Below are 25,969 nucleotides of genomic sequence, written 5' to 3' on the forward strand. Positions count from 1 at the left end.
TTGATTTTCCTTTCACCTTGTGACAAATCAGTACTATAGAAACAGGAAGTTTCTCCAGTGTGTACTGCCACATGTTTCAACATAAAGTTATGAATAAATTCAGAATCTTGGCAGCTTAACATTCTAGTTGCTTAACTGCTTAGCTAAATTTTGATTTATTTCAACTGGAAGAGCATAAGACTTAATGTCCTGCAAAAAGGCAGGATAGCTCTGGATTTTTCAATAAGCAAGCTAATTCTAAGCACTGTAAAAACCTCTATGATTTAAAAAAAAAAAAGTCACAGGACCATAGTACACTTAAGACTTAAATTCTTCACATATTTGACCCTTTGGAAAAAAATCATTATCAATATCACAAACTTTGCTTTCAGGTTTTTTTTTTTTTTTTTTACTTTTTATCAGTTGAATTTAAGATTTGTCAGTAAAGACTTTTTAAAAAATTAAAGCACACAAAAGATAACAAACACCTCAGAAACTTTAAAATTTTTTATTCAACAATGTACACTTATTGTCTCTCAATTTGATCTACAAATTTCTCAAGTTTTTTTTTCTGATAAAATAAGTAAATCTGGGTATGGTTGTAGAGTGTTTGTAATTTATATTTTTAAAACACTGAACATGATGAAGACAACAATAAAGGAAGATCATCACGTAACTGACACTTCCTCAGAATCCATGACATCAGAAACAGCTATAGCAAATACCTAAGCATTTAGCAAAAGGGAAAATTTCTGGTCACTGTTCTTATATCTAGAAAAGACCTATATTTTTGACTGGGCAAAACAAACATTGAAACTTTTTTTGAGGGGGGAAGGGAAAACATCCTTTAACGTAACTGTACTCCATTTATCATCCATTCCCCTAGATTAAGATGTAACTCAGCTCCTAAGTGCCTCTGCACAAGACAGAGAAATTATTTTGCTTTTCCAATAGGTTCTAAGACTGAACATAAGTGAACTACTGACAGATGCGGAAGAGGAACCATAGCCATCTAAGATGATGTTTGCTACACTCCTGTATTTCTGCCTTTTAAGGCCATGCAATTAATTATGGGTCACCTTTCGAGTCTTAACTGGATGACTTCGTTTTTAACTGCCACTATCAATGAAGATACATATAGAAGGGTTTTGCTGTGTCCTCAAAGGCAACATACTTGATGAAGAAGTAACCCTCTTCTGTACGTTGAAAAAGCTATAAAATGGAAATATTTATTTTATATGTAGGAACACGGGGAAAATACCATCAGTAATATCTTCTACTTAAACATATTAGCCTCTCCTACAAAAGTCCTGAAGCAATTAAAAAAAAAGCTTCAAAAAAGATTTGACAAAACCTGGGCAGTACATCTATACATTATAAGTACACATACACACAAAGTAAAGCTATTTAGTACATGCACACTGCAGCACTTGAACCAAATGTACCCAATTTCTAAATTTGTTCTAATCAGCTTGGGCAATTTTTTAAAAGATACATGTTATCTTTAAAACCACCTGTGCTTTGATCTTACAAACAACTGAATAATTCTAATCTCAAGCCAGTCAATTCAGTAAACCAAATTTATGCAAAAGCAATAAAGGTAAAAGGCCATCCTACCTTTAAACCAGCTTTAAGACATAAAATTGTCTCCAAGTTCCATGTGACAAAAAAGGGTCTTTCAGTTTGAATTACTTTCCATTTCTATTTGATCAAATAAACCAAAATATTACTAAGGAAAAGCATCCAATGATTTGTAAAGCTGATAAAACTGCCCTGTTTCAAGAAAAGCCCTTTAATAGATACAAGTCAAGCTCTCGTTTAAATTGAACTTTATTAAAATAGGTGCCAGTTTTCCTCTCTCCTAGTTCCACTGATGAGCCAGCCCAGACCTATATAACTTTGAGCCAAGTTTCCAAAGATGGTAAAGCTAAGAACAGCAAAGTAATAAGGACAAATCGGTCACTTTTGGTAATGACACACAAATTAAACTTTCAAAACATGTGCATAGCTTTATTCATCTACTTAGATCTAACCTTTTCACGGAGCTTCGGCAAAATTCGAGTGTGCAAAATGCATTTCTAAAACGTAATGCAAGCAAAGCTTTCACATTTACACTGGCAGGAAATACAGAGAGAAACTAACAAGTCACATTAGGGAGAATTCATATCTTTTTTTTTTTTTTAATGACAAGAATTGCACAGTTTATTCTTTTGAGACAATTGTTGCAGACATAAATATTTTAAATTTTCTAAGCAAGGTGCTTTTAACAAAATTTTTAAAGTTGGAAAGAGCTGATAACTTGGATCATAGCTCACGCAGAATTCCAAATTAAAGTGGACTCCATTATCTCCCTACATTTTGCAAACAATGCTTTGTATAACACTTCTTTAAAACACTAAAAGAGACAGCAAGCTGAAACTTTTTTCAAAGCACAGAAGAAATGTTTACTTGAAGAAGGTGCTGAAGGGAGAAGAAAAGGGAGTGAAGAATCCTTTAACTATTTCCCACTACAGGACAGCCACTAACAGATTAAGAACAAAAAAGATACAACAAAAAAAGTAAATCACTTCCCCAGCTTATAAAATAGTTCCAGTTTGACAAGATCTATAACTTTAAACAGAGAGCACCAGTTGGGCAATAGAATGAGCATTTCATACTGCATAAAAATTAGTGAGGTGGTAAGAACCATCAACTATCTCAGGCATTACTACATGGCCTTTCCAATTCTTTTTTTTTTAATATACATGCAAGGCACATTGATATAAAAATAGATCTCTGGCCAACAAATATATTAAATAAGCAAATTAAAATTTTGGCTTTGCGATATTGGCAACATCAAAATATAACCCGATAGCTTTGGCCCACACATCTTTCTCATATTCCTCCACCTCATTTGGTGTTTCCCACCCATTATTTTGGGTTCAATCACCACCTTCAAGTTTGGGTATGTGCTTGAGAAAGGACTTTTCTTCTTGTCAAGTAGCATTCTTACTAAAGTTTTCCTTTGCTATGTAAAAAGACAAGAGAAACAGAATAGTTGGAGTTTTGATTGATTTGATTTAAAATAAATCTGATTGGTTCAGGGCAGCATTCTTTCTTCTCTATATACAAACAAAATTAAGTTCCCAGCTTACATAGACAAAAGTTTTCTAAAAGATCAGCAACAAATCAATGACACCACATCCTTTAAGCCATTCTTCCCAATTCCTCTTTCTGAGGCAGAGAGAGGGAGTAATAGAAACAAAGCTAAGATTTAAACTATTTTCAGTAGTAGAAGACATTTAAGGCCAAAAAGTGTACTATTAACAGAATTCTTATATTCCTAAGTTATTGTCCTTCATAGGCCAATATCAGCTAAGAATTAGTTACTTCTACTGATTCCCTCCCAAAGAGAATTTTATAATTCACTCACTCTTGTTAGTGGCTGTGCTACAGTAAAGGTATCAAAGCAACCTATGGTATATGTATGGTATATAGTAATGTAAAAAGTGCATCACATTCTTGATTTTCAGTTTCTCATAGCAGCAGCAGGATTAATCTAAGACAGAAAACAGTTGTATTTTCATTCTTAAAATGCAACAATATCTAATGAAATGTATTCAAGATCAAGAATGGATCCTCCTCTATGAAGGATAAATGAAAACAGACTAATAATAATAGACAAACAGGGTAAACTAAAGGCATTCATTCATATTTACATATTAAAACCACTTTTGTTAACACCAAATCTTTACATCTAGCAAAAGAAATAAGCATTTTAAGAATAAAGCAGACATTACTAAAGCAGTATCCATTTTCAGAGCCTTTGATTAGCACCTGAGGAAAAAAGGGTATATGGAAAGCTATATAATTTGCCCTCAAGTTTGTTGGTCTGAAGAGTATAACTTTGATATGCACTGAAAGTAAAACTAAATTGGAAAATAAATGTTTGTAGCTAGTTTAGTAAGGCTGTAGAAAAGGGATACTTGGCCGGGCACGGTGGCTCACACCTGCCTGTAATCCCAGCACATTGGGAGGCCGAGGCGGGCAGACTGCCTAAGGTCAGGAGTTCGAGACCAGTCTGGCCAACATGGTGAAACCCCATCTCTACTAAGAATACAAATTAGCCTGGTATGGTGTTGTGCGCCTGTAATCCCAGCTACTCGGGAGGCTGAGGCAGGGGAATTGCTTGAACCAAGAGAGTGGAGGTTGCAGTGAGCCAAGATTGCACCACTGTACTCCAGTCTGGGCAACAGAGTCCGTCTCAAAAAAAAAAAAAAAGGAGGGGGGAGGGGATACTGCAGTATTACAAAACGGCTTTAGAACTCTGGACGTAACAAAATTGTATGGATAAATAGGGAAGTCTGAATCAGCATCCCAGGATGGCTGTTCCATAATTTCTAGCCCATAACTGATGTACCATTGCCAGTAATGCAAAAGCAATATTCCAATCATGCTGCACTGGGTGTTTTTATTATGCAGACAACCGAAAATTCTATTCAGACTATTGCTGGCATCCTTTAACTACTTTAAGACCTTTCTTGAGCAGCAAAACGGTGTGAAATTTAAAACTCAGTAAAGCAATGCTTTTGAGTAGAGCCAATGATTCATCACTCTCCCAGGTGGTCCCGGTTCTCACACAGGTGATACATATTTTAAAAGAAACATTTTAAAATACCAAAACAGAAGCCCACCTTTTTCACCATGAAAGAATCTTGGTGCTCTGTTGATTAATTAGTAAAAATAACATCGATATTAAGAACTAATGTTAAGCTATGTGCCTCTGGCAAACTTAGAGCAGCTATTTATGCTTCTAATCTTTTTCTCTGCCTCTCCCTTTTAAACAAATTACCAAAATTTTGTGGGGGTGAAGGGGAAGAGAGCAAATCCTAACTTTTCCTTTCAAAACCAACAGTTAAGTCATGGGTAGGGTTATTAAGATACTGCCCTATCAGACTCTACCTTGACTGGTGTGGCATCAACCGATCTGATCCTAAAGACCATTGTATTTGTCCTATAGCATAACTGTTCTGCACAGTTAACATATTTATACAAGAGGGATCAGCTGTTGTTATTTGAGGATATGGCCCAGTGGCATAACTATACTCATAATACCTGGAAATTGGACTTTTAACCTATTTCTCTGAAGAGACCCTCACAGGAATGACTCCCTCCTTATTTACAGCGGAATTAAAATTGAGTAAAGTCCCTTTCCAATAGCCATTTGATACCTGACAATTTCACACTAAATGGCTTTATTTTAAAAAGTTTACAGCAATTACAAAAGATAAATCATTAGATGCCTCTGATGTGGGGAAGCAACAAGTCTAACAACCAAGTATGAAATTACCGCTATGTAATGTTTTTTGAAAATTTTGTATTGTGGACAACTCCCATAGTTGAGGTTTTCCCTAAAACTGTTATTTGTAAAACAATGCAGCACTTTTCCTTTATGAAGTTTCTGCAGATGAGTAATGACTAGGTAAGCAGATGACTAAGGAAGACAGCAAAATTCTAAAATGGAGAAACTCTCTGGCCATTTATTTCAAAGAAAAAAAAATCTGTTATTAAATTCCTAGTTATTGGAATTTAATCCCCTCCTAGAAAGTAGAGGAGAAAGGGCTGGCTACCATAGATGCTGTAAATACACTTTATGTGAAGGTTCATTACTAAGGAGGAGAAAGGCTATGTAATTAACTTCAGTTCAGCAAAGTGAGGGTGAATAAAAAGAAAAGATAATACACCCTGTGTGTTTTGCGGGGAAAAGGGATTATTGAGGACACCTACAAGAGTGGTATGTGACACAGAAGCCTACAATAATCAAAACAGATTTAAAAAGAAATCTTCACCCATAATTAGTATCTTCATAGCTATTAAAAAAATAGGTCATAATTTCATTCTTAGTGCCATTTTTCAATACTACCCTTTTAAGGATTTAAACCACCTGACTTTTTTCTGTGTAATGAAAACAAATGGCACAAAATAAATACAAGTTCATTCTCTGAATACTAATGTCTTATACACATTCATTTACTAGTTTTTAATATCTCCATCTTTTCCTCACACACACTCAACACACACATACACATACATACACACACACCCCTTTTTCAGTCTTTATAATGGAGGGATGTTAAAAATCCCCTCTAGACTGTATTTGGTTTATGCTACAGTACTAATACTCTGAGTTGGAGGAAAATTCTTTATACCAAACAATAACACGTTATTTAAATGTGCTAAATTAATCACAGCTGAAGTCTGTTTAGAAGCTTACACAAAATAATCAGAAAACAGATCAACTCTTAAGATTTTTTTTTTAATAAGTGCTCTGTAAGGAATTGTGTGAGGACCTAAGGAGAAGGATTGCAACAAATAGAGTTAAGTGTTACCAAACAGCACAAAGAGATTTGTCCCAAAGTCCTGCTTGTACCTAGGCAATTAAGTCTATTAACCTAATGCCCCCAAAATACTGACAGTTAATATGATGGGGCACTAGGGTTCTCAGAAAGTTAACAGACATTCCTAACTACATACCTCTAACCATATAATCAAGGAAATTTCAGTGGAGAAATCAAAGTGAAATGTTGCATTGTTTCATTTAAAAGTGAGACTCTCAAAAAACCTTTGGACAGACAGAGAAGTGATACATTCTTTTTGGCTTCTCCAAACACTGAGGCCTGAGGGATATGGAAAGAAATTAGAAAAGCAACAGCTTTCTAAAGATGTTCAATCAAGCGTTGCTTCTAAGTTAAAAAGCCCAATTCAGGTGGGGGCTGGGTTTGTTTTTTGTTTTTTTCATTTTCAAATATATGTTCATTCAACCTCTGTATGTCACAAACCCAGAGTTTCTTGTGAGTTGTGAGACAAAAGAACTTTAAAATTCCAGGCAAGCAAAATGGACATTTAAAAAGGGGGAGTGGGGAGGGGAATCTGGCCCTAAGGCGACAAGTGGTTACACAAGGCAATTGAACACACAGCAGAACTTTAAAACCTGTAAAACAAACTGGAGCCTTTTTTCCCTTTAATCAACCTTATGTTTTTTTTTTAACTTTTTGAAAATTTTTATTTAAAAAAACACAAAAACACAGACTTTTTTCACTTCAGTTATGTGGTATGTTGCATTTTCCAGTTTGTTCAATGCTTTAAAGCTCAAGGATGCCTCTGCTTTCAATTGTACATGGGCCTGAAGCATCCTAGCTTTTGGCAAGCAGGCAGGAGACTCAACAAAAATCAAAATAGGAACAAGGCAGACTAAATGCAGGGCACATCTGTAAACATATTATACATTTGAAAATTACAATATCAGTAAAAGTGATACAGTTTACAGGTGAAATGAAACTATCTGGAACTGGCCTACCACAAGTTTCTGAACCTGGACTGATACAATAAGTTATTTTATATATATATATATATATTATGTATAAAAAAAAGTTTTGTTTACATCAAGTGGAATTGGCAATCCATGCTTATACTTTTAAAATCTAAGCAGGGCAGAAATCCAGACTAAAAAGATAGTTACTCTACTCTATGTTGAGTCCAACAGCTTCTTTCATGAACTACTTGTTTTAAAAGCCTCAAATAATCAACAAAACAAGAAAACCCATCCATACTACAGTCACTCAAAACTGGACATTTCTAGGGGTAGAGCAAAAGTAGTTACTTTCTCCCCAAATACTCCAGGGGATCCAGTCTACTTTTATCAGAAGACTACAACTCTTTATATAAATGCCCTGATATTTTAACCTGTATTTGACATACATGGATATACTAATTTCTGTGTGTGTGATGTGATGCTGTGTCAGGCCAGACAACTTGTTATTATGCTACTAACATCACCCAATCTCAATTGGACCCTTAATTTCTGCACACACACACAAAAATTTATTTTAGCATGCTATACACAAGCTGCAGTGCAACAGGATGGCAATGTAATGATAAGACAGGGCTAATGCTCTTCTCTGCCCCAAAGAAAATTTCCAGAATTTCACATTATTTTCCTTAAAAACCCATCTTGCTCTAGTAATAAAATATATTTATTAAGATATAATTAGAAGCTAATAAGCTCAGAAGTATAGTTTGCATGAAAACACACCTTCTACAGTCAGGGTTTATTACCTTCTCACTGGCTAAAAACATGAAAAGTTTTAGTTTTCATGGACTTTTTTCTTCCCCTTTTAGATTTTTTTGAGAAATTAAAAAGAGAATTTACAGAAAGGTCTAAGTTTGTCTTAAATGTTTGATGAAAAACAAGGAAAACAGCACATTTAGTGTTAGTGACAGAGAGCAAGTCTGGAGCACCTACAGTTGAAAAGCAGAATATATTGTTGCTCCCAGTTATACAATTACATTAAAATATGGGCACAGGAATATTTTTCCAGATTGTATATCTAAGCCAATTGCTTGTTCTGCAACTTTTCTTTAAATGACACGCATAGATTCTTCAGTTGTTAAAGCCCAATATGTAACCGAAGCCAAGTTAACTATGTACCATCAACTATTCCAGAATTGTAGAACTTCAATGCCCTCCCCTATCCCCAACCCACAAAAAATAAATGGAAAGAAATAAAGTATTCCCCCAATACCCCACAGAGGCCGCTTAACTCCTGGCAAGACATGCAAATCATATTCGCTAAAAAAATACACCCTGCTAACTTCAAGGCATTTATCCAGCATTCTCGCAGGGCTTAATTAAAGTAAAACCAAAAAGATCAAGGGAGGAGTGGGGGAAAATGTTGAATCATTCTGGGTTCCCCGTGATTAGTGTATCACTTCAGTCACAGAACAAGATACAGAGATCTTTTAAGTGGATTTGCCTTTCCAGTGGGTCATTTGTTGCCCAAGTTGATGACAGCAGGAACTTTAGAACCACACTTGTTAAGTCTGTATTCATTAATCACTTGCATTCACACTTAAAAACAAAAACTAACAGAAGAAAAAAAACCTATTCAGTACCGGAGATTAAATAACCATGTGTAGTCTCTTGAAATAAATTTGATTCCTTAAGAAGTCTAATTACTTTCAGTTGCCTTTTTTTAAATAACTATATATATATATATGTATATATATATATTTGTATATATTATCCTGTGATTCTACTTATGGTTCCTCTGCTGCGTTGAAGATCTAGGAGCATAAAAGCCTTGTGTCCCCCATGAACGATGGCTCTAATGCTGCAGAAAGGTTACGAATAGGCAGTCTGGTCCTTCATTGATCTGGACTATCCATGGCTTCATTGTAAGTGATTATCCTTTTGGGATCTAGAAAGGTTAAAAAATAAAAATAAAAATAAGTTCTAGAACATCAAAATACCCATGTTCCAATAACAAATCCCAAATAATCATCATTTAAATCGCCCCTTTTTTTATGAAAACAAAACTTCAAGCCCATTTCCTCTTTGTACTAACACACGTATGATCCAGTTTCTCAACCTGGAAGTAGCTGTTTGGAATTCCAAAGAATTCCAAGTACAGGGTCCTCTAGACAGTGAGGGCCTCAACTCCTACAGATCAGAGATGGTTGAGTTAACTTAATAAGGGTTTTATGTACTTCTACTGATTACAAAAGCAGTGTATTTGAAAACAGCAGCCAAATAAAAAAGCTTGTCACCAATAATCCAATATTAAAAGAAACACTTGGATTTTTCTTTTGCTGTTCTCAGCAAATGAAGTCAAAATTTATTCTAACCAGTGTGGGAACTATCTAAGTAAAACCTGGCACCAAAAACTTGACATTAAATTAATTAGCAAAACTACCAATTCAGTCCTAATCAAGGCTTACTCCATTTCCCACAGTAACACCAGCCTTTATTCTCAGCAGTAACAAAAGCCTATGGATCTTTCAGATTCAAAATATAAAACTGTTAGAATGTGTCTGGACAAAGACTCCAGAGTTATTCTAAATTCTTACTATTTAGCTGCATGCTCCCCTCTTCTGGAGGGGCACTGCTTTCATTATATATATATACTATTATATATATATATACATACACATATGTAATTTCTACCTATCCTAACAACTTTTTCAAATATACATGCTTAAAAAAAAAAAAAAAAAAAAGGCAAGTCAATACAACTGGTTACTCAATAGAAAATTTTAAAGGCCTGAAAATAGTATTGGAAAAACTCAAGTCCACTTCAGCCTAACAATCAATCTAGTTTAGGCCAGAGATAATATAATAATATCCTTTCTGGGACTCCTAGGGCCACCCACTGGAAACCCTCCATGAAGAACATGCTCATTCCAAAGAGTTAATGGCCATTTTACAGTAAAGACAGGTAGGTCTACTTTTCCGGGTATATTTTCTTTTCCTTTTTTGGGGGGCTAAGTTTCGTTCTTGTTGCCCAGGCTGGAGAGCAATGGCATGATCTCAGCTCACTGCAACCTCCATCTCTCATGTTCAAGCGATTCTCCTAGTTCCGCCTCTCTAGTAGCTGGGATTTACAGGCATGTGTCACCACGCCTGGCTAATTTTGTTTTAGTAGAAATGGGGTTTCACCATGCTGGCCAGACTGGTCTTGAACTCCTGAACCTCAGATGATCCACCTGCCTCCGCCTCCCAAAGTGCTGGGATTACAAGTGTGAGCCACCGTGCCCAGCCTGCAGGGTGTATTTTCTAGTCTACGTTTTTTTTCATTTGTTTGGTAAGATACACAGAAAGTAACTCCAGAAGAAAGAGCAAAGTTGGGAAATCAGGGGAACCTACATTCTAGTCCTGCCACTTTCTAGTGTATAGGAACCTCACTGGAACTCATTTTCCTAATACGTAAAATAAGAGAATCTTACACATTTCAAGTTCTGAAATTCTAGGAATTTCACATCCATCTGAAATGCACTTGTATTAATGAGCAAAGTAAATGAGGAATAGGATACAATTCAGTTACGTGGTTCAAAAACCCAAATCTATTGTCAGTGACTACTACAAAACTCTCATTTTATTTCATGTATTCCACAATAATCATATTTTAATATATTCAGGAAGAAGGTACACAATAATCAGGATAATCTATTTTATTTTATTTTGTTTTATTTATTTATTTATTTATTTATTTATTTATTTATTTATTTATTTATTTTGAGGCAGAGTCTTGCTCTGTCGCCCAGGCTGGAGTGCAGTGGCCGGATCTCAGCTCACTGCAAGCTCCGCCTCCCGGGTTCCCGCCATTCTCCTGCCTCAGCCTCCCAAGTAGCTGGGACTACAGGCGCCCGCCACCTAGCCCAGCTAGTTTTTTTTTGTTGTATTTTTAGTAGAGACGGGGTTTCACTGTGTTCGCCAGGATGGTCTCGATCTCCTGACCTTGTGATCCGCCCGTCTCGGCCTCCCAAAGTGCTGGGATTACAGGCTTGAGCCACCGCGCCCGGCCATAGGATAATCTATTTTAATTTTTAACCATCTTTTCAGAGAATATCCAGCCCAGATAAGGTTCCTATAACAGCTAATCTTTTTCTGAACTATGAATTTCAGTTCTTAGGCTATTTGTTGTCTACCACACAAACACAGAGAAAGGCCAGCCAAAGTGGAAATACTTATTCATGTCGGTTTCCCACATTAAAAACATTTATGGCTTGTCTTACTTTCATAAGCAGGAGGGGAAAAAAAATCATTCGTATCTTTACCTAGTAGGTAAAGAATACCTTCCTCTGTTTTTTTCACTTACAGTATTGTCCCATCCTCACCAGTCGTGGTATGGTAGTACCTTTTTGTAGCTGTTTTTTCTTTTTTCATATTCACTCTTAATACTATCATTTTTTTTTCTCTTTGAGATGGAGTTTCGCTCTTGTTGTCCAGGCTGGAGTGCAATGGTACAATCTCGGCTCACTGCAACCTCCGCCTCCTGGGTTCAAGCGATTCTCCTGCCTCAGCCTCCCGAGTAGCTGTGATTATAGGCACCTGCCACCATGCCCAGCTAATTTTTGTATTTTTAGTAAAGATGGGGTTTAACCATGTTGGCCAGGCTGGTCTTGAACACCTGACCTTGGGTGATCCACCCGCCTCAGCCTCCCAAAGTGTTGGGATCACACTTGTGAGCCACTGCGCCTGGCCCTACATTTTTTTTTTTTTTTTTTTGAGACAGAGTCTTGCTCTGTTGCCCAGGCTGGAGTGCAGTGGCATGATCTCGGCTCACTGCAAGCTCTGCCTCCCAGGTTCATGTCATTCTCCTGCCTCAGCCTCCCGAGTAGGTGGGACTACAGGCACCTGTCACCACGCCTGGCGAATTTTTTTTGGTATTTTTAGTAGAGGTGGGGTTTCACCGTGTTAGCCAGGATGGTCTTGATCTCCTGACCTTGTGATCCGCCCGCCTCGGCCTCCCAAAGTGCTGGGATTACAGGCGTGAGCCACCACGCCTGGCCTACATTTTTTTTTTTAATTAAAAAATAAGAGCCATCGGCCAGACACGGTGGCTCACGCCTGTAATCCCAGCACTTTGGGAGGCCGAGGCGGACAGATCACGAGGTCAGGAGATCGAGACCATCCCATCCCGGGCTCACACAGTGAAACCCTGTCTCTGCTAAAAATACAAAAAACTAGCCGGGCGTGATGGCAGGCGCCTGTAGTCCCAGCTACTCAGGAGGCTGAGGCAGGAGAATGGCACGAACCTGGGAGGTGAAGCTTGCAGTGAGCCGAGATCGCGCCATTGCACTCCAGCCTGGGCGACAGAGCAAGATTCTGTCTCAAAAAAAAAAAAAAAAAAGAGATGGGGTCTGGCTATGCTGCCCCAGGCTGGTCTTGAACTCCTGGACTTCAGTAATCCTCCCACCTTGGCCTCCCAAAGTGTTGGGATTACAGGCATGAGCCGCCCAGCCCAGTTGCTAGTGCCTTTTGATTGCAGTTATTAAATAACTCAAAATACAAAGTCTATTTGGTAAATTACCACCCATCTGTTAATCCCACCCAAAAATAATGTCCAGTGATTACTTGTTGGTGACATTTTAAGTAATCTAATCATTCTTACCTTGCTTCTGCAAATTCCAAATAGATTCCATTTCTGCAAAGAAAAAAAGAGAATTACATACTAAGTTTTGGTGAACAAAGTCTGAAGCTATGTTTTTCATTTTAAATCTAAAAATCCTAGGCTGATTTACCGCCAGACTGGAGGTAGGGTTGAAAATGGCAAAATTCTATGAAGCTCAGACAAAGCATTCACATTTTCCTATAATTTTTTTTTTTTAAAAGACAGGGTCTTGCTGTTACTGCAGCCTCAAACTCCTCCTAGGCTCAAGCTATCCTCCCACCTCAGCCTCTTAACTACAGCTGCATGCCATCACACCCAGCTAATTTTTTTTTTTTTTTCTGGTAGAGACAGGGTCTGTTGCCCAAGCTGGTCCTCCTGCCTCGGGTGTGAACCTGGCTCCTGTAATTCTTGTTTTTCTTTTGAGACTGAGTTTTGCTCTTTGTTGCTCACGATGGAGTGCAGTGGCCTGATCTCAGCTCACTACAACCTCTGCCTCCCGGGTTCCAGTGATTCTCCTGTCTCAACTTCCCGAGTAGCTAGGTTTACAGGTGCCCGCCACCACACCCAGCTAATTTTTGTACTTTTAGTAAAGACAGGGTTTCACTACGTTGGCCAGGCTGGTCTCGAACTCCTGACCTCAGGTGATCCACCCACCTCAGTCTCCCAAATGCTGGGATCACAGGCGTGAGCCATTGTGCCTGCCCAGCTGGCTCTTATAATTCTTAAGTGTCATGTAGATGATTATTATCTGAAATCAAACTGCAAGAATAATTTTGTCTTCACAAATTTTAAGGATATGCAAGAAGCATGCTACAGATAAAATAATACTTCTCATAACAGCTCATCATTATTTAAAAAACACCGAGTATTTCTTGGTAATCCATTGACTCCTCAATGAGGTGCCCAAATTTTCTGAACAAAGCATTCATCAAATTTGACTAATTAAAATTGACGCTTAATTAGTTTAACCATTCAGGCAAGTGGTTCTAACCTCTAAACCACACCTTTCTTGTTTTTTTTTTTTTTTTTTTTTTTATTGAGACGGAGTCTCGCTCTGTCGCCCAGGCTGGAGTGCAGTGGCCGGATCTCAGCTCACTGCAAGCTCCGCCTCCCGGTTTACGCCATTCTCCTGCCTCAGCCTCCCGAGTAGCTGGGACTACAGGCGCCTGCCACCTCGCCCGGCTAGTTTTTTGTATTTTTAGTAGAGACAGGGTTTCACCATATTAGCCAGGATGGTCTCGATCTCCTGACCTCGTGATCCGCCCGTCTCGGCCTCCCAAAGTGCTGGGATTACAGGCTTGAGCCACCGCGCCCGGCCTTCTTGCTTTTTTTGAGACAGAGTTTCACTCTTGTTGCCCAGGCTGGAACACAAGGGCGCGATCTCGGCTCGCGGCAACCTCTGCCTCCCAGGTTCAAGTGATTCTCCTGCCTCAGCCTCCCAAGTAGTTAGGATTACAGGCATGCGCCACCACACCCAGCTAATTTTTTTTTCTTTTTTTTTTTTTTTAAGTAGAGACAGGGTTTCTCCTTGTTGGTCTGGCTGGTCCGACCTCAAGTGCTCTGCCCACCTCAGCCTCCCAAAGCATGAGCCACCGCGCCCAGCCCTAACCACACCTCTTATTTTAACCTATAAGGTCAAAATGCCAATCCACACCTATTATTAAAGGCACACAATCCCCGTTTGTTCCAATTTCATCCAAAATGTCTACAATGTGCTTAGTTTGGCATCTTAAAATAAGAAAATTATGTACATGTCCAAATTATAGTGACATACAGAGAATGCAGTTAAAAACTCTACCTGTGACACATGAAAGCTTCAGCTATATATAGTCAACAGTAGTTGAATATTACACAAGAACCAAATAATTGGACCTTGAAAGGAAATATTCTATCTGGAGATTAACACAAACTACTTCATAATAGAAATGAACTATAACAAACGTTAATGATAAGTAGTCTTTCTGTGGTAATAAAACTATCATTTTGAAACGACAAAAAGATTATTTTAACCCTGCTTAACTATTATGTGTAACTACATTCCAATTTAACAGCAATCAATTATAATTAAAGAAAAACAAAACCAAAACTCATTAAGATAGGATATATCTAGACTTGGGTTACAGTTAAGGCACAACATAATCCCTCCATAGGACTATAAGATACAGATCTAAAATTATTATTTTCTGATTGTATGTGTATAAATAGGGGCAGGGAATGGTGGAATCATATTCCTATCTCTCTCCCCATTCCCCAAGCAAAAATTAACACTGTGTCTAAAAACCAATTTTTTTTTCTTTTTTTTGCACAGGGGGCAGTAAGCAGGGGGACAAGGTCTTGCTCTGCAGCCCAGGCTGGAGTACAGTGGCATAATCATGGCTCACTGCAGCCTCAAACTCCTAGGCTCAAGCGATCCTCCTGCCTCAGCCTCCCAGGTAGCTGGGACTGCAGACACATGCCATTTGTAGAGATGGGGTCTTGCTATGTTGCTCAGGCTGGTCTTTAACTCCTGGGCTCAAGCAATCAATCCTCCCACCTCAGCCTCCCAAAATGCTGGGATTACAGGCGTGAGCCACTAAGCCTGGCACTTTTTTTTTTGAGACAGAGTCTTGCTCTGTCACCCAGGCCAGAGCACAGGGGCACGATCTCGGCTCACTGCGAGCTCCGCCTCCCGAGTTCATGCCATTCTCCTGCCTCAGCCTCCCGAGTAGCTGGGACTACGGGCACCCGCCACCACGTCCAGCTAATTTTTTGTATTTTTAGTAGAGACAGGGTTTCACCGTGTTAGCCAGGGTGCTCTCGAACTCCTGACCTCGTGATCCACCCGGCTCAGCCTCCCAAAGTGCTAGGATTACAGGTGTGAGTCACTGCACCCAGCCAAGTCTGGCACTTTTAAAAAGTTTTTTTTTTTTTTTTTGAGACCTTTTTTTTTTTTTTGAGACGGAGTCTCGCTCTGTCACCCAGGCTGGAGTGCAATGGCACGATCTCGGCTCACTGCAAGCTCCGCCTCCCAGGTTCACGCCATTCTCCTGCCTCAGCCTCCTGAGTAGCTGGGACTACAGGCGCCTGCCATCGCTAATTTTTTGTATTTTTAGTAGAGATGGGGTTTCACCGTGGTCTCGATCTCCTGACCTTGTGATCCGCCCGCCTCGGCCTCCCAAAGTGCTGGGATTACAGGCGTGAGCCACCGCGCCCAGCCTTAAAAAGTATTTTTTACAGTACTCTCAGCCTTTTGAAAATTTGTCAGATCCATATATTGGGATCAATTAATAATTCAGGATGAACAAGATAATTAACCAGATAAAATCCCATTCAATATATCATACTAATTCCCTGATTAAACCAAATCTGGAAGTAAGAAAAACTGCCAATTGTCCACGCTTAGTTGTATGGCATGGTATGTCCATCAAATCTCTGCACAGACACCTATACAAAGAAAGGCAGGAAAATTCCCTTTCTCCTGAGAGGTCTAAAAAGGGGAGAACTATCTAATCTGGAGGAAAAAAAAAAAAAGGATGACGCTCGGGAATTCTACTCATAGAAATCATACTTATCACTTCAATATAATTTCTTATTCCATTAGTTTCAAACAATGAGGAACAGTTAAATGGTCTTTATTATCTTACAAATTTCTGGATTTCAGAAGAGCCTATTTTAACAAGTCCAAATATAAGCCTTCTCTTGGCTGACCTACTGCAAAAAAAATTGATTCAATACAACCAATATTTTATTTTAGTTAAAGCACAGAATTTTCATATTTTTTAGCCAATAAACTCCTGAAGAATTTTGTATATAGTAATAACTTGATACTCATTTTGTCTACTGCAAAGATAAATCTATACTTAGTTGTATGTTGAAAAAAACAGAGATAGTCCGGGTGTAGTGGCTCATGCCTGTAATCCCAGTACTTTGGGGGGCCAAGACAGGAGGATCAGTTGAGGGACCAGTCTGGGCAACACAGGGAGACCCTGTCTCTATTATTAAAAAATAAATAAAAAAGAAAAAAAAGAAAGAAAAAAAGTTAATCCAACTTTTCATGTTACCCACCTATAAATAACATTTCCTTTTTTCTTCCCCACTGGAAACTCAACCCGTCCCTGCACTTTCCCCCTTTTTTGAGAATACACTTCAGAGTCACAGTAACAACCACATTGCTTTAAAAAACAAAGCAAACATACACATTTTAGAATAAAGAAGACAAAACAACTATTTGCAAACACCCAATTTAACAAGTTGAAGACACTTCTTTACCACAGCTTAAGGTTTTACTCAAATACTATACATTTAAAAATGATTTATGATAAAATGTTATTACCCTTAAATGTGAGCTCTAGAGTAGTGAATTTCATCATGACTTCTGAGGGGGAAATAGGGATGTATGATGTACCTATAAAACTAGCCATGAAGCAAGCCAACTTCTAGCCAAGAAATAAATCAGCATATTCCTAGTGCGGTGGCTCACACCTTTAATCTCAGCATTTTGGGAGGCCGAGGCAGGCAGATCACAAAGGTAAGGAGTTCGAGACCAGCCTGGCCAACATGGTGAAACCCCGTCTGCTAAAAATACAAAAATTAGGCATGGTGGCGCATGCTTGTAATCCCAGCTACTGAGGAGGCTGAGGCAGGAAAATCGCTTGAACACAGGAGGCGGAGGTTGCAGTGAGCCGAATTCGTGCCATTGCCCTGCAGCCTGGGCAAAAGAGTGAGACTCCATCTCAAAAAAAAAAAAAAAGAAAGAAAAAAGAAATCAGCATTATCAGAAATGCCGAACTGAGAACCGAATGCAATTTGCCTTCCTGTTATTTAATATTAATTACTTCTTTCACTACTAGTAACTTCATTTCCTTGATCAAAATTTAAAAGTTTCCCTGAAACTCAAACAAGGTTAGGATCAGAAAGGGAAAATGAATCAAATAGATGCTATGCTTAACCTTAACAAAACCAACAAGAAATGACATGGCCGGGCGCGGTGGCTCACGCCTATAATCCCAGCACTTTGTGAGACCAAGGCAGGTGGATCACCTGAGGTCAGGAGTTCGAGACCAGCCTGACCCAACATGGCAAAACCACATCTACTAAAAACATAAAAAAGTTAGCTGGGCATGGTGGCAGGCACCTGTAGTCCCAGCTACTTGGGAGGCTGAGACAGGAGAATCACTTGAACATGGGAGGTGGAGACTGCAGTGAGCCCAGATCACGCCACTGCATTCCAGCTTGAGCAACAGAGCGTGACTGTCTCCAAAAAAAAAAAAAAATGAAATGACATTATCGATAGAACACATAGGAAAGGGCTGACATTACATTCTGTCCTCTTTTAGATTACCTAAGTCTCAACACAGAGTTTAAATATGAAATGTGTTGTGTTTTTTTTTTTTTTTTTTGAGACAGAGTCTCGCTCTGTCACCCAGGCTGGAGTGCAGTGATGCTATCTTGGCTTACTGCAAGCTCTACCTCCAGGGTTCACGCCATTCTCCTGCCTCAGCCTCCCAAGTAGCTGGGACTACAGGTGCCTGCCACCATGTCCAGCTAATTTTTGTATTTTTAGTAGAGATGGGGTTTCACTGTGTTAGCCAGGATGGTCTCTGACCTTGTGATCCGCCCACCTTGGCCTCCCAAAGTGCTGGGATTACAGGCGTTAGCCCACTGCGCCTGGCCCCTCATTTGTGTAACTTAATGTTTTGACTATCCCGAGAAGCAAAGCAAGTGAATAGTATAAAGAAGGCTAAGGAAGGCAATTTGAATTATACAAAATCATCATACACGTACAAGTTCAGTATCCTTATCTGAAATGTTTGGGACCAGAAGTGTTTTAGATTTTGGAATGTTTCCATTATATTATTGGACAAGGAGCATTTCCTTTTTGAACATCATGTCAGTACTGAAAAAATTTCGGATCTTGGAGCATTTTGGATCTTAGATTCTCAGATTTGGGATGCTCCACCTCAGTAACTGATCCTTTGTTTTTCTTTCTTTTTTTTTTTTTGAGAGAATCTCACTCTGTCGCCCAGGCTGGAGTGTAATAGTGAGATCTCCACTCACTGCAACCTCTGCCTCCCGGGTTCAAGTAATTCTTCTGCCTCAGCCTCCCAAGTAGCTGGGACTATAGGCGCACGTCACCATACCCAGCTAATTTTTGTAGTTTTAGTGGAGATGGGGTTTTATCATGTTGGCCAGGCTGGTCTTGGAACTCCTGACCTTGTGATCTGTCCGCCTCGGCCTCCCAAAGTGCTGGGATTACAGGCGTGAGCCATCACACCTGGCCAATTTTTGTATTTTTAGTAGAGACAGGTTCCGCCATGTTGGCCAGGCTAGTCTCATATAATCTAATGACAAAAAATTGGGTTAATGCTAATTCACTAAGGGCAGGAAAGAAAAAGCAGGTTTTGGAAGAGAATGAATTCAATTTAATATATATAGAATTGCAGTGATGATATGGAATATATATGGTCTGAACTCAAGTTTTTTTTTGTTTTTTTGAGACAGAGTTTCACTCTTGTTACCCAGGCTGGAGTGAAATGGCTTGATCTCGGCTCACTGCAACCTCCACCTCCTGGGTTCAAGTGATTCTCCTGCCCCAGTCTCCCAAGCGGCTGGGATTATAGGCATGTGCCACCATACCCGGTTAACTTTTTGTATTTTTTTGTACAAACAGGGTTTCACCATGCTGGCCAGGCTGGTCTCGAACTCCTGACCTCAGGTGATCCACCTGCCTCGGCCTCCCAAAGTGCTGGGATTACAGGCGTGAGCCACCACGCCCGGCCTCTGAAGAAGTCTTAACCCTAGTATATATAGTAACAGAACTGGACGAGATTATCCAGGGAAATTGATGTAACATGAAAAGGGAACTCAAGGAACATTTGAGAAACAGAGAATGACCCCAAGACAGTTATAGTGAAGGTGTAAGATACAAGAGTGGGTAGAGTCAAGGAAATTCAAACTAAGGAATGTAAACAGAGGCAATGTTCACCTGTGGTAAATCTTAACCAAAGGTAAGACACTTGCAACTTTCTGGTTATCTATCTCTTTTTCTCTAGCCCAATGTCATTGCCCAGGCTCAAGCAGTAGTATCTTCTGAATTTTTATGCAGTTGCCTTTTAACTGGCCTCCTTTGCCATTACTCAGGCCTCACTTTCCGTCTTCTACAATCTGGCTAAGCATTCTTTTCCTTTAAAAGTATAAATCTGTTAGCCAGGTGCAGTGGCTCATGCCTGTAATCCCAGCACTTTGGGAGGCCGAGGCGAGAGGATCACTTGCGGTCAGGAGTTCAAGGCCAGCCTGACCAACTTGGTGAAACCCTGTCTCTACTAAGAATACAAAAATGAGCCGGACGTGGTGGTGCACACCTGTAATCCCAGCTACTCAGGAGGCTAAGACAAGAGAATCACCTGAACCCAGGAGGCAGAGGTTGCAGTGAGCTGAGATCGCGCCACAGCACTCCAGCCTGGGTGACACAGAGAGATTCCGTCTCAAATATAGATATAGAAATCTGAAAGTGACCACACTGCTCAAAACTTTTCAATGGATTCTCACTGCCCACAGCAAAAGCTACTAGCACTGTAAAATTGAATTTGTGTCTCCTAGCACCTGACACAATAGCTAGTACATCAACATATTAATTAGATAACTAAGTTATCTAATTATAAAGGACTTTAAACTTGTACCATTCACCTTCCTTTAAACAAACTGAATGGCTGGCAATCTTCAAACACTATTATTTCCTCCACCTAAAGTAAAGTAATCTTACTATCTGGGCACAATAAACAGACTAACATCCACTTCTTTTTGGAATCCTGACTGCCCTTCCCTTACCCTGCCCCCACCTTAGGGGTTCCAACTATATTTGGCACAACCTTGGCTCACTGCAACCTCCACCTCTCAGGTTCAAGCGATTCTCCTGCCTTAGTCTCCTGAGTAGCTGGGACTACAGGCACGTGCCACCATGACCGGCTAATTTTTGTATATTTTTTAGGAGAGATGGGGGTCTCACCATGTTGGCCAAGGTGGTCTCTAACTCCTGACCTCAAGTGATCCGCCAGCCTTGGCCTCCCAAAGTGCTGGGATTATAGGTGTGAGCCACTGTGCCCAGCCAACAATAGTAATACATTTCTTTCCATGTGTTTCTCTATTAGACCAAGTTTCTCAATGACACAAACCCTCACCTTTCATCTATTTATCACTACTGCTTCCCACAGGGCTTGGTGCAATAAGTAAATACTAATTTGAACAAATACTATTCATAAATCAGCCAGGAAGTAATAATATAACTGTAAACAGTATTAGGTAGACCCATTTGGCATTGCTCACACTCAACTTCTGACCTTAAAAACAGCAATTTCATATAACCAAACCAAACAGATCCAGCATTTAATTATTAAATCCCTCATGGAAAACAACTGAAGCTAAAAGGGCTAAAGCTAACGAGAAGCTTATTTTTTGCATTTAAATATGAAGAATACTATTGTCTCAGCTAATAGAACATTTTGCTTGTTTTTTGAGATAGTCTTGCTCTGACTAGACTAGAGTGCAGCAGCACAGTCTCGGTTCACAGCAACCTTGCCCTCCTAGGTTCAAGAGATTCTCCTGCCTAAGCCTCCGGAGTAGCTGGGACTACAGGCGCACGCTACTACGCCTGGCTCATTTTTATATTTTTAGTAGAGACGGGGTTTCACCACACTGGCCACGCTGGTCTCAAACTTGTGACCTCAGGGGACCCGCCCACCTCAGCCTCCCAAAGTGCTGGGATTTTCATGTGCCACTGCGCCTGAACCTAGAACATCTTTTAAAAATTAACATCTAAAGTAAATGGCTCCACCAGAGATAGAGAATAAATCAAACATAATGCCAAACAAACTGACTCCCACAACTGAGAACCCCCAAATCAATTTATCACTAATCATGCTTTCCAATCCCTTATTAAGACATTTTAGATCAAATCCTGTACAATTCGGCAAGGATGATGACATGATAAATTAAAATTCTGCTTTTCCCCTTTAATTCAGATTTGCCCATTTTTTTGGATGATTACAGGTTATTATACCATGTTTTGCTGTTCTGATTTCCTTTTTCTTAACCAGTCTGCCATACTTGCCTATTCTTTTACAAAGAAGCTTGTCAGAAATTTCTAACACCCTTTTTCAGTTTGACAATACCCAGAGAGAAATATAGCATGTTTTCAGGCCGCGTGCGGTGGTTTACGGCTGTAATCCCAGCACTTTGGGAGGCCAAGGCGGGTGGATCACCTGAGGTCAGGAGTTTTTGAGACCAGCCTGACCAACATGGTGAAACCTCAGTGTCTACTAAAAATACAAAATTAGCCGAGCGTGGTGATGCACGCCTGTAATACCAGCTACTCAGGAGGCTGAGGCAGATCACTTGAGCCCAGGAGGCAGAGGTTGCAGTGAGCCGAGATCACGCCATTGGACTCCAGCCTGGGCAACAACAGTGAAATTCTGTCGAAAAGGGAAAGGGAAAAGGAAAGGGAAAGGAAGAGAAAGAAAGCAAAAGAAAAGAGAGAAGAGAAGACAACAGCATGTTTTCAAGTAATTCTGAATTAAGATAGTTAGAAGTCACCACCTTTTCAGTAGACCCCTTAATGAACTCTTCTCTGAAGCTACAACAAACCAGGATAAGAATTATCCAGACTACCCCTAAATAGAAACTCAGAACTCAAGTTGTTTTTTGTTATTTTTCTCTTTTCTACTGCTCTACTTATTCTAATCCCATGTACTTTATAAGGGTAAAAGTTGCTTGGAATGGAACTGCTACTACTATAATAGTAATAAACAATTCCTGGTTTGCTACTACCATTACAGTAATAGTGTCTGCTCTTCTTACAGCACAGATGGTTATTTCCCTCACACTCAGGACTTAAGCTAGTGAAAACTGGAAGTTAAATTTTAACTTCCATAAATTCCTTACAAGTGATCTTTCACCAGTATCAAGGTGAATTTATTATTACTGTATTCATAAAGCAGACATCATGACACATCAAGAAGCCAGTATGGGTGCTAAACAGCCAGTATGAGTTCTCTCACTGGGAGAAAGGAGACCTTATACCAAATTAGGAATTATTTGTTATATTCATTCCTACATGTCCCATATTATTATATCCTCATAAACAGGGATCCTTTCCAAATCTAGGGAATCCAACCAGGGCTAAAACCAAAGCAAACCTTAAAACTGTCAAATTTGCAGGTGCACATTAATAAGATTATTAGGAAGACAGCTGTGATGCCACAGGCATTCAGGTAGCAATTTCAATAAAATGCAGCAAACGTGAAAATACTTATTCACATTGTGTTTAGAAGAGAAAATTTAATATTCAGATCCTTCTGTAAACAAATGTCAACTATGCCTAGTCCCTATCAATTTTATGGATTAATCATAATTTGTCTCTTCATATCCTGTTTCCCAAATCTTGTTGATGTAATCTTATCCATTCCCTTATGCCCTTTCCCAATCTAAAAGCTTTTTTAAAAAATGATTTTTAAAACTTCAGATCATTTACATGGTTGAAAATACAAAGCAGAAAACCTTTATTATACCTCTGCCTGCACTATTCCAAGAAACTGATCTTCTAGTCAACAGAAAAATGGCTTCCAGTCTACCCAAATCGGTGCCCTATTAATTTACGTGAACATAGATCTGTAAGCAATTGCTTAATACCAACTGTTTTGTTTTTGAGACAGGGTCTCACTCTGTTGCATAACCTTGAGTGCAACAGCATGATTATGGCTCACCGTATCCTTGACCTCTTGGGCTTGGTGATATCCTCCATCTCAGCCTCCACATGCCACCATGCCCAGCTAATGCTTAAAATTTTTTTGTAGCAATCAGGACTCGCTATGTCGCCCAGGCTGATCTCAAACTCCTTGGCTCAAGCAGATCTCTTCCTGCCTCAGCCTTCAAAAAACGCCTTCAAAAATGCTAGGATTATAGGCAAGAGCCACAGTATGCAGACTATTTTTATTTTCATTTTTTGAGATGAAGTCTCGCTCTGTCTCCTAGGCTGGATAGAGTGCAGTGGTGAGATCTCGGCCTCACTTCAACTTCCACCTCCCAGATTCAAGCGATTCTCCCACCTCAGCCCTCCAATTAGCAGGGACTACAGGCCTACGCCACTATGCCTGGCTAATTTTTTTATTTTCAGTAGAGATGGGGTTTCGCCATGTTGGCCAGGCTGGTCTCAAACTCCTAACCTCAGGTGATCTACCCGCCTCGGCCTCCCAGTGTGCTGGGATTACAGGTGTGAGCCATGTCTGGCCCCAGCCTACTTTAAAACAAATAGACCGGCCGGGCGCGGTGGCTCAAGCCTGTAATCCCAGCACTTTGGGAGGCCGAGGCGGGCGGATCACAAGGTCAGGAGATCGAGACCATCCTGGCTAACACAGTGAAACCCCGTCTCTACTAAAAAGTACAAAAAACTAGCCGGGCGAGGTGGCGGGCGCCTGTAGTCCCAGCTACTCGGGAGGCTGAGGCACGAAAATGGCGTGAACCCGGGAGGCGGAGCTTGCAGTGAGCTGAGATCCGGCCACTGCACTCCAGCTTGGGCGACAGAGCGAGACTCCGTCTCAAAAAAATAATAATAATAAAATAAATAAATAAATAAATAAAACAAATAGACCAAAATGTCAGCATTTCAAATGCTTCATATCCTTCAGTGCCGTAATAGCCATGCAAGACAGATCAGGCCGGGCGCGGTGGCTCAAGCCTGTAATCCCAGCACTTTGGGAGGCCGAGACGGGCGGATCACGAGGTCAGGAGATCGAGACCATCCTGGCTAACACGGTGAAACCCCGTCTCTACTAAAAATACAAAAAACTAGCCGGGCGAGGTGGCGGGCGCCTGTAGTCCCAGCTACTCCGGAGGCTGAGGCAGGAGAATGGCGTAAACCCGGGAGGCGGAGCTTGCAGTGAGCTGAGATCCGGCCACTGCACTCCAGCCCGGGCGAAAGAGCAAGACTCCGTCTCAAAAAAAAAAAAAAAAAAAAAAAAAAAAAAAAAAAAAAAAAAAAAAAAAAAAAAAAAAGACAGATCAACCCAGTTCAATTGGCACTCTGACCAAACACACAACTCATATCAATTATTATTTCAAAAGACTTGGCTTCAAATGACTGAGATAACAACTTTTTTTTTTTTTTTTTTTTGAGACGGAGTCTCGCTCTGTTGCCCAGGCTGGAGTGCTGGGCCGGATCTCAGCTCACTGCAAGCTCCGCTCCCGGTTTACGCCATTCTCCTGCCTCAGCCTCCCGAGTAGCTGGGACTACAGGCGCCCACCACTTCGCCCGGCTAGTTTTTTGTATTTTTTAGTAGAGACGGGGTTTCACCGTGTTTACCAGGATGGTCTCGATCTCCTGACCTCGTGATCCGCCCGTCTCGGCCTCCCAAAGTGCTGGGATTACAGGCTTGAGCCACCGCGCCCGGCTGAGATAACAACTTTTAAGAAGGCACAGGTATATGTCCCACATACACTAAGAGCCATCACAAACTGGACATGGCAGCTCATGCCTGTAATCCCAATACTTAAGGAGGCTGAAGCAGAAGGATCACTTGAAGGCAGGAATTCCAGACCAGCCCAGACAACATGGGTGGTGGCATGAACCTATATGGTCCCAGCTACGCACACAGGAGGCTGAGGAGGGAGGATCCCTTAAGCCCAGGAGTTCAAGGGTGCAGTGAGCTAGGATTGTACCACTGCATTCCACCCTGAGTCATGGGGTGAGACTTTGTCTCTTAAAAAAGCCATCGGAGCCAGGTGTGATGGCTTATGCCTATAATCCCAGCACTTTGGGAGGCCGAGGCAGGCAGATTACTTGAGGTCAGGTGTTTGTGACAAGTCTGGCCAACGTGGTGAAACCCCATTTCTACTAAAAATACAAAAATTAGGCTGGACACAGTGGCTCACGCCTGTAATCCCAGCACTTTCAGAGGTGAAGGCAGACGAATCATTTGAAGTCAAGAGTTCAAGAACAGTCTGGCCAACATGGCGAAACCCCATCTCTACTAAAAACACAAAAAATTAGCCAGGCACGGTGGTACACGCCTGTAATCCTCATTACTTGGGAG

General features: G+C 40.3%; 1 protein-coding gene across 1 annotated transcript in view; it reads right to left on the reverse strand.

Annotated features, from left to right (window-relative positions):
* Window positions 1-1,962: 1,962 nt before the first annotated feature.
* NUFIP2 (nuclear FMR1 interacting protein 2) overlaps window positions 1,963-25,969 on the reverse strand; it is a 38,725-nt gene continuing 14,718 nt past the window's right edge. Inside the window, exons 3-4 of the mRNA XM_033184395.1 lie at window positions 12,909-12,941; window positions 1,963-9,215 (exon numbers count right to left, since the gene is read on the reverse strand). Coding sequence (XP_033040286.1) covers window positions 9,163-9,215; window positions 12,909-12,941 — 86 coding nt within the window. The 3' untranslated portion in view covers window positions 1,963-9,162. The remainder of the gene's footprint in view (window positions 9,216-12,908; window positions 12,942-25,969) is intronic.

Source organism: Trachypithecus francoisi, unplaced genomic scaffold (assembly GCF_009764315.1).
Source record: "Trachypithecus francoisi isolate TF-2019V2 unplaced genomic scaffold, Tfra_2.0 Lachesis_group20, whole genome shotgun sequence".
Taxonomy (NCBI): Eukaryota; Metazoa; Chordata; class Mammalia; order Primates; family Cercopithecidae; genus Trachypithecus; species Trachypithecus francoisi.